The sequence below is a fragment of the Camelus ferus genome, chromosome 10 (genome assembly GCF_009834535.1).
Source record: "Camelus ferus isolate YT-003-E chromosome 10, BCGSAC_Cfer_1.0, whole genome shotgun sequence".
In the NCBI taxonomy this organism is placed as follows: domain Eukaryota; kingdom Metazoa; phylum Chordata; class Mammalia; order Artiodactyla; family Camelidae; genus Camelus; species Camelus ferus.
Window position 1 is genome coordinate 51,841,918 of NC_045705.1, and position 17,432 is coordinate 51,859,349.

The 17,432-nt window shown below is 48.5% G+C and overlaps 1 protein-coding gene across 3 annotated transcripts in view; it reads left to right on the plus strand.

Moving 5' to 3' along the window:
* MRVI1 (murine retrovirus integration site 1 homolog) overlaps positions 1-17,432 on the plus strand; it is a 117,151-nt gene that overhangs the window by 53,698 nt on the left and 46,021 nt on the right. The window contains exons 3-11 of one of the 3 annotated variants that reach the window (XM_032489026.1): positions 5,156-5,256; positions 6,342-6,412; positions 8,595-8,764; positions 8,917-8,920; positions 9,828-9,905; positions 10,677-10,729; positions 10,941-10,985; positions 12,205-12,822; positions 14,949-15,027. In XM_032489026.1, the coding sequence (XP_032344917.1) occupies positions 5,156-5,256; positions 6,342-6,412; positions 8,595-8,764; positions 8,917-8,920; positions 9,828-9,905; positions 10,677-10,729; positions 10,941-10,985; positions 12,205-12,822; positions 14,949-15,027 (1,219 nt within the window). Of the gene's footprint in view, positions 1-5,155; positions 5,257-6,341; positions 6,413-8,594; positions 8,770-8,916; positions 8,921-9,827; positions 9,906-10,676; positions 10,730-10,937; positions 10,986-12,204; positions 12,823-14,948; positions 15,028-17,432 lie in introns of those variants that run through there. The other 2 variants (XM_032489024.1, XM_032489025.1) reach the window with 2 other exon arrangements.

Here is a 17,432-nt window from a genome sequence, read left to right on the forward strand (position 1 = left end):
GGAAGGAGAGAGTGAGGACATTCTAGGACATTCCATCAGAGGATTAGAGGACTTACCCCTGATGGCTTCATGCCTCCTGGTTTTTAAGCGGTTTCAAATTATATGTGTCCGTAGTTACATGCTTGGCACTTGCCACCCATGGCTTGTTTCTGCCTTTCTGTGTGGGCACCTCTGCCCCGACTGTCCTCTGAGTGAGGGTACCTGCAGCCCCATGCGGGACAGTCACCTCCTGAGAGCTTTGCTGCAAGTGGCCTTTCGCCAGGAGGCAGGGAGAACTCCACCAGGAAGCAGCTCCTCCAATGCCTTGCAGATCATCCCTCAGTGTTGACACCAGGTCCGGGGCCTACCTGGGATGGAGGTGGGGGCGGGGAGCAGGGTCCTCCCACCGCACTCCCCATCCCACTGTGTTAACTGGGAAACATTTCAGAGGCCTGCCTAGTTCACCTTTGTCTGCCCAGGTCCTAGCATAGACCATAGCACATAATAGGCATTCAGTACATGTTTGCTGGAGGAAAGGACAGAATAAACTGTAATAATGTGGAATGTTTACAGACCCGCACCTCTCTTAGACTCTTAAGACTTTTAAAAACTTTTGTGAGTCAATCCTAAAAAGGAAGGGTAAGACAGTTTGCAGTAATAGACAATAAAGAATTGGATGGAGCTTGAGGAGTAAGCTGAGGAGGGAGGGAGGGAAGGAGGGACGGAGAGAAAGAGAAGAGGGTGGGGAGGGGAGGGGAGATTTGGGAGGGTAAGCAAGTAAGAGTCAAAGGGGAGAGGAGTGGAGAGGGTGGGAGAAAAGATTTGTTCCCCCTTCCTGTCCTCTGAGGTGAGAGTGAAGAGTGGAATTCTCTTTACATTGCTGCTGACCAATTCTTTAAAGCAAGCTTTCTCAGATGCTGGCCCACATGGGTCATGGCTTCATGAGCTTTCAGATTCAATAGTTTAACTTCAGAGTCAAACCATGGACTGTAAGAAGGAGCATGTATTTCTTTTTATATGCTAGGGGTGTTTATATTTATCAAATCATTCCCCCACTTTCCTAGTTTTGCATTTTTTGTATCATATAGTTTATTGTGGGTGACATCAGATTGCTTTGAGAAATAGGTCATGTGTCGTCAAAGTTAAATAAATAAATGAACTATATTCTACTTACTTAGCAGCTGGAATATGTGAAACTCTTGGAAATGGGTATATAGTGTAACCCCATAACCACCACCGCAACTTTATTTTTCGGAACACAACAGGCAGACATTAATGTTTGGCCCCTCCTGCACCAGTGCATGCCGGGAATTTGTAAAAGCCCCACCCCAAGGGATGGCAGAAACCGTAAGATATAACAAATGTGAAAATGATATTTTCACCAAAGTGCATGTCTTCTTGTTCATTAGAGGAGTCATACAAGAAAGAAATTCTCTACATATGACAAACTTGGAAAGAGTAATTTCTGAGCTGAGACTTTCACTGTTGAAGTAAACTCCACCCAGAGAAGGAACCTCATACATGCTGTAAGCATAGTCAGTGTTTTGATTGGCATTTCCGTGGTAACAGTCACCCATGAGGCCATATGGACAGAAGCTCCATCAAGATGTCATGAAGTTGCACATCCACGAATAAGTCCTAGAGATTTATGGTACAACATGGCACCCAGAGTTAACAATGCTGTATTGTTTGCCCCCAAATTTGCTAAGAACATAGATCTTATAAGTGTTCTTATCATCATCATCATCACAGCAATAATAACAATAATAATAAAATAAATAAGGCAGGAGGAAACTTTTAGAAGTGATGGGTAGCTTTATAGCATGGAGTGTGGTAAGGATTTCCCAGTGTTTGCATATCTCTAAACTCATCAAATTGTATACATGAAATGTGTATAGCTTTTCATATATCAAACATTCCTTAATAAAGTAGTTTGAGTTAAAAAAAAATGATGTGGGTAGAGGAGGCTTTAAGCACAAACTTCCTATGCCCCAGAAAACCAAGGTAGGCTAAGAATTCAGGGTTGCAGGGCAGTAACTCAGAGGCCTTTGGGGCCAGGCAGGGAGTGTAAATGATTGGAGCTGACTCTAAGCAAAGGTTATTCTGCAGAACTGTGGACCAGGATGGCTTGTTCTCTTGGTTTTTCAGGAAAAGCAGGAAATCCAGACCTTTATGGGAGTTCTTCCAATTCTGAAGTGTTGGTAACTAATATAAACACTTGTAAACACTACTCACAGCAAATGGCTCCCAGGTCTCCAATTTGCACCTCTGAGCTCAGAGGATAGGTTTCAGAGGATGCTAGTTCTCTGACTGAGATCCATGGGACCACCTCGGCAGGAAACCCTCTTAGTGATGTGGAGAGGAGCCTTGGAAAAACGTTAGCCCTTCCTGCCTCCCGGAGAATCTACACAGTAGAAAATGCCCCCCCAGTCCTTCCTCTTCACTGGCTCTCCCATTAGCTGGGCACCTGCCCCCAGCCCTGCCTGCCCCAGCTCCACCCCATCACCTGCCATTTTGACACAGTGCTTGCCTTTCTTGACCTCAGCAGCTCCCTGGGATGCTGGTCCACTGTGTGTCCCCAGGCCCCACACCATGACCCAAGATCCCCCTGCTTTCCTCCTGCCCTTTGGAAAGCCCCAGCCCCTCTGCTGCTCTCTGGCCTCCCACCAGGGGAGCCTGGTGGACAAAAATAGGGGAGAACTGAGTGGAGCTGCTGTTCATTTGAATGATAACCATGAGTAATGGGTATTTTTAGACCATGTGACACTTATCAAAGTGGATACACATTCATTATTTCATTTCATTTGCACAAACTTCTGAGACAGCAAGCCTTTGACCATCTTATAGTTACGGGAAGTGAGGGAGAATATAAGAGGACAAAGCAAGTGACCAGCTCATCACAAGCCATCAAGATGAAACTGTCCATAGAAGGAGTTGTTTGCTTTTTGGGAAACTACCAACTTCTGTCCTTGAGACAGAATATATATATATATATTTCTTATAAGTCACAATGTCACAGCCCCCATCCCTGGACTCTCCTATCTCACATACTCCATAGTCCATGCTCCAGCTACACTGATGAATCCCTAATGCCCAGTTATGCCTCTTGCTAATGCTGCTCCCTTTGCCCAAAGCGTCTCCCCTAATATCTTTGTCTTGCAAGCTTCTATTCATCCCTCAAGACCTGGCTCAAATGTCGCCTTCTCTGGAGAGTCTTCTCCAACTACCCTGATGAAGAGAGTTCTCTTTCCTTTCCTTTGGCTTTTACAGAATGTGGTCCATCCCTTATCACCTTATATATATTTTAAGTATTAATTACTTCTCTGTATCCCTTGCTTTACTGTGAGCTCTTGAAAGTCTTTGTATCTCAAGCTTCTCCTGGCACATGATAGGTAACTACAATGTGTCTGTTGAATGAAAGAAAAAAGTAATCTGACTATTATAACCATTTATTGAAAATATCCATCATGTGCTAAGTCCTCACGTCAACCTTTATGATAATGGAGCATATCGAAGTTCGATAACTTGCCCAGGAAACATGGCTAGTAGATGATGAGCAGAAATTTGAGCACAGGTCTGTATGATTCTTCCAATTGGCAGTGCTGCCTCCTACTCCTACCCAGCCACAGTCCTTGCCCAAACTGCCTTTCTGTGTGCTCGGGAGTTCTGAGAGCTTTCCCTTCCTCCAAGCACTGCAGCTCCCTCCAGCTGAAGAGATCCCAGAACACAGGGGTCCGATGTTTCCTGGCTAGACTCAGACACTCTTCACCAGCTCACCTGGCCTGATGTCTGAGGCCAAGGGAGGGAAGAGATGCAAATGAATGTGGGAAGAGCTGGTCAGTTTCACTAAAATTTGTGGGATTTAAGAAGTTCAGACAGCACTGTACAGTCCCTACTTAACAAAGAGCAATAATGTGAAAAGGACAGAGGGTCTTCTCCCCTCCTTGCAAGGAGCCAACATCTGCATACTGAAGGCTCAAGAACACAACTCAGCCGTGGCTCTGCAAGGGCAGCCCCCAGGCCATGGCTTCAGTGGGGCCAGTAGAGGTAAGAGCACTGAACGCCCAGGGACTCCAGAAGAAAATGAACTCCAGAGAAAGTGCCCAGGGGGATCTGCCTTCTAAAGCTTCAGGAGGTCACATCAGCAGTGGGAAGTGGTGTGGCATGCTTGGGAGCATGGGGAGACAGACCTTTGGCAGGGAGAGGAGAGCATTCACAGGGGGCCTGGAGAGGAGAAGGAAGATGGTGAAGGTCGGAGGAGAGGACTCCCTAGAGAGTCTCCCAGACATAACTGGGAACAATTCTGAGATGGAAATACTGCAGTAGCATGTGGCAGAAGAACCAGAGAGATACTGTGTGTTACTGTTAACTGGTCCTATTTCTGTCCCCAGTCCACATAGATAGGGGAAAACATAGGTTGACGTGCATCTTTACAGGGTCTTATACGTCCTATACAGTATTGCTTTTATTTCAGTCATTCGTTTGCCAACTAATACTTCTTATACTCCAGATATAGGATTTTACAGCTCACACAGCCAACTCATGTAGCCATCAGCAGCATAACAGTAGACCAGTTTTACTACAACTTCTCCAACCGAGGACCTAATAACTCATTTTGACTGTTAGTAGTTTTGTTCTGTTTTGTTTAGCAGTTGCAAAATATCTTGAAAAATCTAACAATTGGCTAGTGACTTCTTATTTCAGAAATATGTATTCATTTAGATAAACATTTTTACAAAGTTACAAGAGTTAAACTGCATTCCATTACCCATTGAACAAATCACCTTTATTGAAATATTTCTATTACCCAATGTAGGACTGTCACTGGGTATCAGGAACATGTGGGTGCCACTGCTTTTTCTGCTGGTCTCCGTCATTCTCCAGCCAGGCTGGCTGCAGTCTGAGGACCCCACACCATTCTTTTCCTACATTGTTAATGAGAACTAACCAGGGATGGCTTAGAGTTTCCTTAAACTTAGTGCATGAAAAGTGGACTGTGTTAAGCTCAGTGAATGCCTGGTGGGGAATGAAGGAGAAATTGATTTTTTTCCCTTGAATAATCCAAATAAACTGCATTCAACTCTTGTTAAGAAGGCTCTGAGTGTCATAATGCTGAAATAAAGGCTCCAGTTCCTGATAGCTTAACTCCATCTGTGTTTTTGTTCTAAACCATCAGGGCCCTCCCACCGCAGGAATATCTTGCAGTCCACCCACCATCATCCTGACCGGGGATGCCAGTTCACCGGAAGGAGAAACTGACAAAAACCTGGTCAACAGGTACATCCTATATGCTTAATCTTTGTGCTGGAAAGAGCAGTATTTCCTAGCACATGGGGGATTAGACAGGTCTCTTTTTGTAAATCTTTTATTCTTTCTTGATCATTTTATTGATGAAATACAATCAAGCAGTTTTTCAAAATGGGAGAGAGAGCTTGGGATTTTTCTGTTATCTTTCCCTTCAATGATTTTTTTCCCTCCTGGGTTTGGCTCTTTGCAATTTGCTAACCTTTAAGAATAGCACAAATCCTAGCAGGGGAGTTCCCTACAATAACTGCCCAGACATCTGCAAACAGACCTGAAAGATATGTCTTTGACTGTAGATTCCTCCCCCAGGTCAAAGTGGGTTCTGTGTGGAAGATGATCTTATTGGGAAGGACATTGGCTCATGTGCGGAGATGTTGCTGCCTTGGTTTTACATAGCACTAGACCATCTAATCTAGCAGGAATGAGATTGTCTAAGTGTAATTTCCAAAAAGGTACGAAGATAATGCTCATGCAAATATATAGTGACCTTGTGTCAAAATTTATTTAACTCATTAACGAGGGGACCATCAGGAGAACAAAGTCAGTTCAAAGCAGGATACAAGAAATGGATATACATATATAATCAGTGAGGAGGAGATGAAAGCTGGCGTAAGTTTGCCAAGTTAGATGTAAAATAGGTTAATGTTTCATAGGGCGATGAAACCTTATTTTTATCGTTTCTCCCCAACAGAAATCATCTGCATCTCTACTAGATAATTATTCACATTTTGTGAGTTTTCTACAAGTTAGACATTCACTCAGAGTCTAAGCCCTAATAAATAGTACATAGTCCAAGTGTTATCTCCTTAGGGCCATGGTTTGAAAACTTGAGCGAGCATCAGAATCACCTGGGGGGCTTGTTCAGTCACAGATGGCCAGGCCCCACCCTGAGTTTCTGGCCCTGTAGGTCTGGGATTGCATTTCTAACAAACTTCCAAGCTTCAATAACCTTATAAGATGATGCTTTAAGATGACCGAAAGAACATACAAGCATCTGTTTTCCTACTTATAAGATGCTAACAAATTTCTTAACAATATGGCTCTTTTCTGTCTTTCAGAGCTCACAGTCCCCACAGGAGGCTTTCTCACCGACACTTGAAGGTTTCCACTGCTTCTCTGACTTCTGTGGGTAAGGACTAAGCCGATTTATCTTATTTCTGCAACCAGAGATAGGGATCCCCCTGAAAGTGTGTCTGATTAAGAAGACTGAGGTCTGGCAGCTTGGCCAGGCTTGGCCCCTTCCCCTCTCCTGCTTCTCAGGCAGGTCCATCCCTATGCGCCCAACAGGGCAAAGTGATCAGTCCCCTGTGTTTGAGCCCAGAAGAAGTATGATACCTAATTTCAATTTGTTCTGGTAAAAATACAATACCAGGGCACAAAGAGGAAAATGAGGAAGTCAACAAAAGGCAGAACTGCTGGGTGAGGCTCAGTTTTAGGGTTGAAGGGCAGAACCCTCCACCCCTGCTAGAAAGGCCCACATGCAGGTAGGTTTGCGCTGGGATGCAAGGTTGGCTGCCCCCATCACCTGCTCATTCCCTGAAGGATTTCTCAGGGTCTGCTCTGGACCATCAGAACATAGATACTATACAAACTTGGTCTCTGCCTTCATGTTGCTCGTAGTCAATGAAGAGGCTGAGAATTGAACAGATGTAACCAGGACACTGTATTGTAAGGCACTTCTCAGAAGTGTTAGGGAAGCTGAGTTGAGAAGGAGACCAATTCCAGCTAGAGAGGAACTGTGGAAGTGTGGGCAGGTCTTCCAGAGAAGAGACGATGTGAGTTGTGCCTTAGAGAGTTGGGCAGATAGACAAGAGAGAGGAGAGGTAATCCAGGTGGAAGAAGCAACACAATTGGGGAGCAGGACCCATAACAGAGCAGCTGAATTCTCTGCCGTGTGTATCGGTCAAGATTCTTTCATATGATAGAAACTCAAGTCACACTAGCCAAAAATTAAAATGAATAGAAGCCAGGGCTTGTAGTTTCAGGGTGTGCTGAATCCTGGTGCCCTAGCTGGGTCATTAGCAATTGTCCCATCCCATCTCCCAAGTCTCCTCCCTTGTGTATTGGCTTTCTTCTGGGCAAACAGCTATCAGTAAATCCCAGATGACATCCCATCAGTGGAAAGAGCAATCCTCTTCCTCATATACCCAACACAGTTCCCAGAATTGCCTCTTATTGGCCTCAGATGGCCATCCCTGAGCCAGCCACCCAGGGGGTGGAACTCATTGACTGGCCAAGGATGGTGCATGGTTCCATTACTGGCACTTGGGATGAGGTGGGCAGAAGGGTTTAGCTCCTTCCTAACTGTTGTAATTGAGACTCAGAGGGGTTTTACTCAATGCCAACTGGGGAGCTATGACCAGGAGAAGGGGGAAAGGAAGCTAGAGAGATACGATGGGAGCTGTTCACCATTGTGGGGCTGGAGGAGAGAAGTATATGGGGTCATCAAAAGTGGCTGGGCTGGGTTTGGCATCTGGATGTCACACTGGGTACCATGGGGAATCCTGGTGAGGTGAGGCAGGAGCACTCCATGCTCAGATATGGCTCTTGGGAAGGTCACTCTGATAGGCAGTGGAGGATGGGACAGAGCGGACAGACTGGAGGTGGGGGACCTATGAGTTGGCTGATGTAATTGTGCAGGTAAGTTACAGCTGATGAGCAAGAGTGGAGATGAGGCACAGGTGCCAGAGATATTTACAAGGTAGATGACGATCAGGACTTGATGATGAGCTGGTTGGACGCTGGGGGACTGAGGGAGAGGGAAGACTGTGGAGTGACTCCCATGTTTCTGAGCAGCTGGGTGAGAGGTGATGTCTCCCAGGGAAAGCCTCCTGGAGAAGGGATGGTTTTGGAGAAGGAGGAGGGTAAACAGTGTGAGTAGAGGGGAAAAAGGAGGGAATTGGCCATGGGATGGTCTTTGGCCCATGATCCTGGAGTGCTCCTTTATCTACACGTTAAGCTCACTAACTTGTTGAAGAAAGACTGGAGGGGAGAACTCTAGGGGAGCAGATAACACGGAGGTGGGGCTCCTGCTGCCCTTCCCTAACAGCAGAGTTTGGGACAGTACCAGGAGCCAAGTGACCATTTATGACAGAGGACCTGCCACAGTCACCAGCTACAGTGGGAGGGGCCAGGCCTGCTGAGGAAGCCCCGTTGGTCCCCGTGCAGCTCTCTCCAGGGCCAGCATCAGGCCAAGGTCTGTCTGGTTGAGTCTGCTCTGGGCAGTGTCTCCAGGCTGAGGTGTGGAGATTGGAGGCAAGGCTTTTCAGCCAAGGACCAAGGGTTCTGTGGCTCTCACCCTGCCTCTGCAGACCCTGCGGGGCATGTCATTGACCTGGTAAACGACCAGCTGCCAGACATCAGCATCTCAGAGGAGGACAAGAAGAAAAACCTGGCGCTGCTGGAGGAAGCCAAGTCGGTGAGTGAGCGGTTCCTGACCCGCCGTGGGAGGAAGTCCAGGAGCAGCCCCGGAGACTCCCCTGTCAGGTAGGATGACAGGTGACTGCCCTGAGCCCCTCCAAGGTGGGGCGGAGGGTGAGGAGGGCCTGGCCCCAGCTGTAGTGGGAGCCCTGCTTTTGACGGGTGGCCCTCAACTCTCCTGCCTCCAGGCCTCTAGGCCCCCAGAGGACTGAGCCTTGTGGAGAGGATCCTGTGAGGAGAGGACATCTTGCCCCGTTCAGAAGCTCTGAAATATTGACCCAACTCTAGCCCAGAAAACTCTGCTTTTCGTTTTTGGGACCTGTGTGTGACTGTTGTGTCTTCCTGCTTTGCCAAGAAATGCCAGCCCATATGATACCTGTGAACTTAACTAGGGGTCCCCAGTCCCTGAACCCTGCATGGAGAGAAACCCTCTGTGTGATGCCTGTGTGCACAGATTCCTGGGCCACCCTGCCTGGCCTGTGTAGCTCCCACTGTCCCCATGAGGCCCTGTTCTATGATCACCGCCTCCGCAGAAGTCAGGAGAGGCAAGCACTGGGCTCCCTCTCCCTGACCTCCAGCTGTGGGCACCAGGAAGGATCCTGGTTACTGATAGGGAAGGGAGGCTGTTCTTTGGGATTCCTAGATTAGAAGGAAGGTTTTTCTGGACCCTGAAATCCTTCTACTACCCCTTTGGCTAAAGTCACTCTTTTTCCCGAGCAAAAATTCGGGGCAGTTAGATAAGTCTGAATGTACCTAGGAGGCAAGGGGTGCATCTGAAATCAGACCCAGCCTGGCCAGTCAAGGAGGTGTAGCCTTTGGAGCTGTACCTGCCAAGCAGCACCAGGTCCTTTGTTTCTAGGAGGTGGTTTGGGGTCAGGTCAGGTAGACTGAGGAGTGTGACCCCAATCCTCCCCTCTTCCAAATGAACCAGTGCTCCTACTGCTGGGCTGGCAGCAGGGACGGTTTGGGCTGTGGTAGGAGCCTTCTGTGACAGTCTGGAATTAGCCCCTGACCCGGACAAGGCAGACCCAGTTCCAAGGGATGAGAAATACCCCAAAGGATGTCTGTTAGGCTGAAGTCTTGAACCCTCACAAATGCTGGCCAATTTGTGTCTGTCTCCACAGCTGTTTCCCCAAACCTCAGTCCCGGAGATTCTCCTGCGTCCTCTCAGAGCAACTCACTTACCGTCCCCTCGCCACCCGGTGAGGTCCAGCCCCCTGGAATTTCCTGCCCTGGTTTCTCCAGTCAGGTGGCGACTCAGCCCCACTGCTGGCCTCCAGGACTCCCATCCTGCAGGCTTCCCGGTGGGACCCCCTTTGGTTCCCTCCCCAGGGGCCTGGCAGGGCTGCCCCAGGGGCCTGGCAGGGCTGCCCCAGGGGAGGAGGATGTGCTTTCTCTTGGGGTTTCAAACAGGCCTAGCCCAGGATGAGGCCCGTGGGGTGAGAACCAGGGCAAGGTTGTGGGAAGGTGGATTGTGACTGGGGCTCTCTGCCCAGGGAGGACGCGGGGAGAGGTCACCTCAGAGCTTACTTTCAAAGGCCTCTATGTGGCCCACTCTTTGTGTTTTGATGGCTTCCCTTTCATTAGGCTGTGTTCAGGGCCAAACCCTCAAGTCAGCTGGGGAAGGGGCAAGGTGCCAGGGAGAGCAGCCTGCCCTTGTCAGAGCTGCAGGGCAGGCTCAGGCTTGGGCCAGACACCTTAGGTTCAAATCCCAGCACTGGCCCTCCTAGCTCTATGGCCTGGATTTCCTCCTGCCTCGGCTGCCTTGAGTGGTTTCTGTGATGGTTAAGTGGGGGTCACCACAGACCCTGGCATGTGGGAGGTCCTCCCAATAAATACTTGCGTTACTAGCTCTGAGGCCTGAGGGACCTAAGGAGAACATTCTGGAGAGGTAGATGTATTTTTGCTGCAGCTGATGACAGCTGAGGATCTGGGGGACTGGGCATCACTCACCAGTGCCTGGACCATTTTAGGTTTGGATGCGTGCAGTAGCCCACAGTCCCCTCTGCCTGGAGCAACACCACAGGTAATAACGGGGACCCTGTTTGGGGTTTCTGCACCAGCTAGTCTCTCCTCTTATCCCTTAACATCCAAGAGGCCCTCCATGATCCACTGGAGGTGAGGGAGCTGGGTGGGAAAGACATTGACTCCACTGTAGGGGCCTCCTTGAGGGTATTTCAAAAGGACATATGGTCTCTTCATATTGTTGACTGACTCGTGTTTACTTTCTCCAGCAGAAAGGGGATGAGGCCGAAGTCTCTTCACCTCAACTTGGCAAGCCTGTGAGTTTGAGCTCTACCCAATTTGGATGATGGGTATGGGAGACATGGTGTTCCAGAAGCCTCTGCTGGGTTTAGGCCAGCCTGCAAGTGGGTGTGCATGAGTGGAGGGTCGAGGCTGAGGAAGCTGGAAGGTTCCTCTGCCCTCTCGTGACTAGGAGTCTGAGGTGGAGGGGTGAGGAGGTGGGAGTCATGGGGATGACCTCCATGGTGGTCCTGCCCATAGCCCTACCTCCCTAGTCAGGCTGCTGCCAGAGACCAGGGGACTGCTGAGTCCAGCAGCAGCCAGGCAAGACTGCTGCTCCTGTCACTTCTCGTGAAAATTTCAGGAAAGCTCCAGCCCATGACTGGGACTCTTCCTGGGGGCAGCCTGGAAAACCTCACCTTTGCTGATGAGCGATAGAAGAGCCGTATGCCTGCTCAGAGTCAAGGTGGTGTCAACGGCAGCATAGAGCATAATCTAATGTAGGTCTAGGTCTGGGATACAGTTGTCTGGGAGAGCTTCAGCACACGCGCAAGGCAGCCACACGAATACCCAGAGAGACCCACCTGCTCCTCACAAAGCTGGTTTCCCTTGAGAAATGAAAGGAGACTGCAGAATCTTAGAACTTCTGAGCCGTAAGACATCAGCTTTGCAAGAATCACCTTGGTCAGCTTCTTTTGGAATGTGGAAGTCTCTGAGAAATTGTTGAAAGCCATATATTCTCCTCCCAGAGAAATACATACAGTGCATAAACACACAGATACATTTGCATATAATTTCAGAGGGTTCACAAACCTGATGGGAAATCTGAGTTCCTAAGAGTTAAGGGCCTTATGAGGCAGAGCCAGGACTAAAATCTGGGGCAACTGAGTCAACATCAAAACTTGTGACTGCCCCCAAGCTGCGCTCTATTCTACTGTTCTCGGCAGCTCCTAGCCCTTGGGAAGTTCTTGGCAGGTTTTGAATAACAGGTCCTCTTGTCCTGCTTTACAAACCTCAAGCTTGTCTGTAGGTCCCCTTTATTGGCTCAGACTTGACTGAGAAGTCTTCCCCTTCCACCTAGCCCACACTCCTCCACCACCTCCACACACACTACACACACACACACAGACACACACACACACTACACACACACACACACACACACACACACACACCCCTTAGCAGGGTCCAGAGGACAGAAGTCCCACACCTAGCTCCTCTGCAACCTGCCTCCCAGCTCTACCTTGTCTCTTTCAGAATGTCCTCAAAGGGTTAGCTGACCGGAAGCAGAATGACCAGAGGAAAGTGTCTCAGGGCCGGCTGACTCCCCACTCTCCTACAGTTGAGAAGTCCAAAGAGATTGCGATAGAACAAAAGGAAAACTTCGATCCCCTCCAGTGCCCGGAAGCCGTACCCAAGGGCCCAGCTCCTGGCACAGGCAGTGGTGGGAAAATGGCCCTGAACACCCCCCAGCCTGGCCCTGTGGAGAGCGAGCTGGGGAAGCCACTTCTGAAGACAGCCAGGGAAGGCAACCCTCTGCCCAGAAGTCCAGCCCAGGGATCTGGAGGGGCAGCTTCCCAGGCCCCCCAGGGAAAAGGTACAGTTGTAGAGCCCACAGGGTCCAAGGTTGGCTCCAAAGCTGAGCTGTGGCCCCCTGCATCCCGGCCACCCCTGCTGCGGGGGGTCTCCTGGGACAGTGGCCCCGAGGAACCTGGCCCCCATCTCCAGAAAGTGCTTGCCAAGCTACCACTGGCAGAGGAAGAGAAGCGTTTTTCAGGCAAAGTGGGCAGCAAGATGGCCAAGGCGTCTGGACTCAAAGACTTTCAGATACAAGTGCAGCCTGTGCGGATGCAGAAATTGACCAAGCTCCGTGAGGTAGGTTCCTGGGGAACCCCTGGACGGATGTGCATCTAGGTCCTCCAACTCTGCCCCCAGGGCTGAAGACCTCTGGGCTGAGCTGGGTCCTGGGGCAGGTCCTGATGTGGGCCTTGTGGGGGCCCTGAACGTCCCCACCCTGATAAACCCGGCCCGCAGGGCAGCATGTTCATCATAAACGTTGTCTTTGCGTGCTTTCACACTGCTTACTTGAGTGTAGTCAGCTGGGATGTAGCTGCCACACAGTGCCATATTTCAAGGAGAAGGTGGGTGTATGGAGGGGCAGATGGGCCCTCAGTCCTGGGCTGTTTTCCCCTTCCAGCCAGAGCTGGTGGCTCTGAGCAAGAAGCCTTTGATTGAGCACCTTATCATGCCTAGGACGGGGCAAGGATAGAATAGCTTTTCCCCTGTCATGCCCCAAGCTTTCTTCCCTGATGCCTATTAACCAAGGGCCTCAAATCCATCCAAGCATAATGATGGCCATCATGTCCCCAGCTGTCATGGGCCACCTAACCAGGCACAGTGGTCTCTCATGGGGCTGGCACCCTATATAGGGAATGACTGGGGGATCCAGAAATGGAGGGAAGAGAGCCCAGGATGTGAAGAAGAGAAGAGGTTAACAGGACAAAGAAATCCTTATCCAAGCCCCAGTTCTCCAGGGGCCAACCCAGGCCATGGGCCAAGGCAGCCAGACTCCACAGGATAGGGCCTGGTGCTCCCACAGCTAGAGTTGGCCAGCGTTCTCCTGGTTCCCCTACAGAGGGGGTGGGAGATGGGAAGGGAAAGAGGCACAGTGGCACAAGTGAGGGGGTCACACACTAGCAGGGACACATTCCAACACTGGCCACAGTTCCATTCAGAAACCTTCCATGATGCTCTGAGTTGGAGACTCTGAGGGAGCTGGGGCCTGGCTGCTGAGGTGAATGACATTTTACACAGAAAAGCCCACTGGTCCAGGAAGACCGCATTAACTAGTGGGTCAGCACAGGCCTGGAAGGGCTGCTTCTGGTGGGCCACAGTCCTAGACTTCTGCGGAAGGTGATGCCAAGGGGGCTAGGTAGGCACTTGCCTTCATGGTTCTCTGGGCGTCAGAGGCCAGGCCCAGGCAATAGGCCATCACCATACCTCTGCAAATTTCTCTCTGTAGCGAAGAAACCACAGAGAACCTGGAGACCCCATCACACTAACCACTGCCCTATCAGCAGACACCCCCATCCCCAGCCAGGGTGCTGAGAGCTGCTTGGCTGTGGGCCTCTGGCCTGTGACTTCCATTTGGGCCGGGGCACCCTCTGCTGGCCCCTTCCTTTCCTCCTTTATCCAGACAGCAAACCATTCAAGTGGCCTCTGCTGCAGAGATACTGAAAATCTCCTTAGGAGCACAAGTCACAGGGCCAAGGAGCTCTGTCTAGCATTTCCACTTGGGGGCTCTGGTCTTGGGCTCACAGCTGTGAGACTACCTGTGCCACATCCCTGCAGTCAGCATCCCATCTGTCTCTCCCCAGCTCTGCTAGCTGAGGCCCCAGGCAGGAGTAGCTGCTGGCCTGCTGCCTCGGGGTGGCAGTCTGCAGGCCACATTCTCCTGGAGAGTTTAAAAACTCAAGAGGGGCCATTACAGGCCACTGAGGACCCGGGGCCAGGGGAGGTCAGAAGTCCTGGAAGTGGGCACTCACTGCCCAGAACAACAAGGCAGGAGACTGCAGCCAATTCAGAGCACAGCCATGAGATCACAGGACAGTTTCCATCTTTGGCAGCTCGATATACACCCAGGGGACCCTCCTATCCCCAGAGCCCTAGGCTCTGCTTCTGTTTGTCCCCCAGCCCTCAGCCACGGAGAAGCTGGCAGCTCCCTTGCCCTGAGGCCCACAGGTTTTTTTTTTTTTTTTTGAAAAGCCAGCAATGCCAAGGACAATTCCTGACCCAAGGGATGAGTGCCAATGGTGAGGTTTTCTGCACCTTTATGGGCCGGGAGAGGAGTGGTCTTCCTGGTACCCCTCAGATGTCGTGACTGTCCATGCCCCTAATGTCTCCCCCATGAGACTGAGTGGTCAAAGAGCCACAGACAGAACCAAGAGAAGAGTCCAGTCTGAGGACATTGTCTGAAATGTTGTCTTTCTTTTCCTCAAAAGGAGCACATCCTGATAAGAAACCAGAACTTAGTGGAGCTCAAGCTTCCAGAACTCAGTGAAGCAGCTGAGCAGGAAAAAGGTAGGTGAGGTCGGGGAGATGCTTTCCCCAGGCCGGGGCTGGATTCGTTTTCTCCAGATCAAAGAAGGTGAACATGTAAACACTGGACTTCCTGTCAGAGCCTCTGTCCGTCCCGATGGCGAGCATGGGCCGGACGTAGAGCAGGCCCTCAGTAAATATTTGCAGATGGATGAATGAATGAATCAGATGGTGTTTCCTGCCCACTCGGAGAACCTCTTAACTTGTCTCCTTCCTACCAGCCCCGCTCCCTGAGCCTTGTGGGTCTGGAAAGGTGACCCAGGCCTGAATTTTGGACACTTCCTTTTCCTTTTCCTTGCACACCCAGGAACAGTTCCTCTTTTTGAGACATCTGAGTCATCTCTTGCTTTCTAATCTGCTGTCACAACAAAGTCCAGACCGCAGCCCTTCCATCCTGGTGACTGCAAGGCCCCACCCACCCACTTGCCAGACTCGTCTTTAGAAAGTTAAGACTTGGGGTCTCCCCGCTCCCTTCCCTCCCAGCCCCTTCTCCTGACTCACCTCTCCTGATGGCTCACGCTCGCCGGGGTCAGTCTCAGTACAGAAGCCTTCTGCTTGAGGACTGTCATGAAGCCCTATCCCGGGTGCCACCAACCATGTTAGAGGCCCGTGGTCTGAGATACAGTGACTAACTCTACCTGTTCAGCATTGACAAGAGGAATCTCAGAAGGAAAATTTCCAATAATTTTTTAAAGCACTAATTTAAAAAAAGAATAATCTTTAGATGAGATCTTTGGAAAAAATATGATATACTTCTCTACTTTTAATTTCTGTTTATTAAATCAGATTTAAAACCCAAGGAAAAGATTTATCTTAAAATTTTACCCACAAGCCCATAAATTCTGAAAAAGCAACAATTTTTATTCTTTCCAGTGTTTACTCTTATTTACATTTTGTTCACAATTGGTTTAGGTGGTATAGATACAACTTCCTGTTTCTAGTTTTAAAATACTTACTTCGTGACTAATTCCGTATACTTCGACTCGTCCACGTGTTTATCAGTTAGTGGGGGCATAGTTTCCTTTTGTATGAATGTGTCTATTGTTGGGTATTTCAGATGTTTACAGTTCTTGTATGTGTGATTAACAACCCTCCTATAAACAACTTTGGACTTGTAGTTTTTTTTATTTCTTCCTTTTAGTTACTCCCTTGGGATAAATTCTCAGGCTTGAGAGTCACTGGGTAAAAGTGTAGGAATTTACCAAATTGCCTCCAGTGGGTGATGCTCCCTGTAGACCCAGTGAGGGGGGTCTCCCTCCTAAGCACTACCTGCACTACACTTCGCTCCTTATTGACTAGAATGTAATGAGAAAAAGATAATCCAAACTAATAGCACTTACAATGTATTATTAGTAGTGTTCGTGTGAAATGCCGCTTCATTATTGCTTCAGTTAATTTGCCCAAACTTGAAATTTTTAAATGTTCTTTTTATCTTATTGGGTGAATTAACTATACATTTCTTTACTCATGTGCCCATTTGGGTCTTGGTTTTTTTGTTGTTGTTGCTACTACACGTAGGTGCTATAGATATTAACCCTTCTTTGGCTATATTTTTCTCAATACTTTTTCTTTTTTTGCATTTTAACATGTTTTATGTTACTTTTAGTGAAGTTGTAAAGTTTTTATACAGTAATTTTTGTCTATCGTTTGCTTTGAGAGGTCTTCTATTATTTAAATGATTATAAAAATATTACCTCTCCTTAATTGGGATAGCAAATCTATTTTCTACCAGTTTATCTATGGTTTGATTTATTTATATTTATTTTGCTAACACCTCTGAAATTTGTTTTAAGATACAGGTATTTGAAGATTTAAGATACTATTATCTCAATAATATTTTAGTAGTGTTTATACTTCTTGTTACATTGTGGCTTAGTCAGTCGTACATGACATCCTTTTTTTTTATGTATACCAGAGACTGGTTCTGGGCCCCTGACTGTTTTACTCTGATCAGTACTGTACCATTTTAATTGCTGCTGCCATATAATATGTTCTAGTGTGCAGTGGGTTATTTCTCCTTCATTGCTCTTTTTTTTTTTCAGAATATTCATTATATTCTAGATACAAAGATTCAGGCAAATTGATAGAAAGCACAGCTGCATAAGAATTCAGGAGATGTGAGTTCACCAGTTAATGGAGCCTTTGATGCATTCCTCAGCTTCTATGAGCCTCTGTTCCCTGTTGGACTAGGTGACTTCAGAAGGTGCTTAACTTTAACCTAAGATTCAAGGATTCTGGGTCTTTTCCAATTTTGCCTCTCACCTACATATTCTTTAAGTGCATTTTGTATCTTTTGATTATGACTGCTCTAAAGCTGCATGCTGGATTCAGAAGAACTGTCCTAGTTTTGTTCATTTGACAGTTCATAGATTTTTCAGTTATTTAGT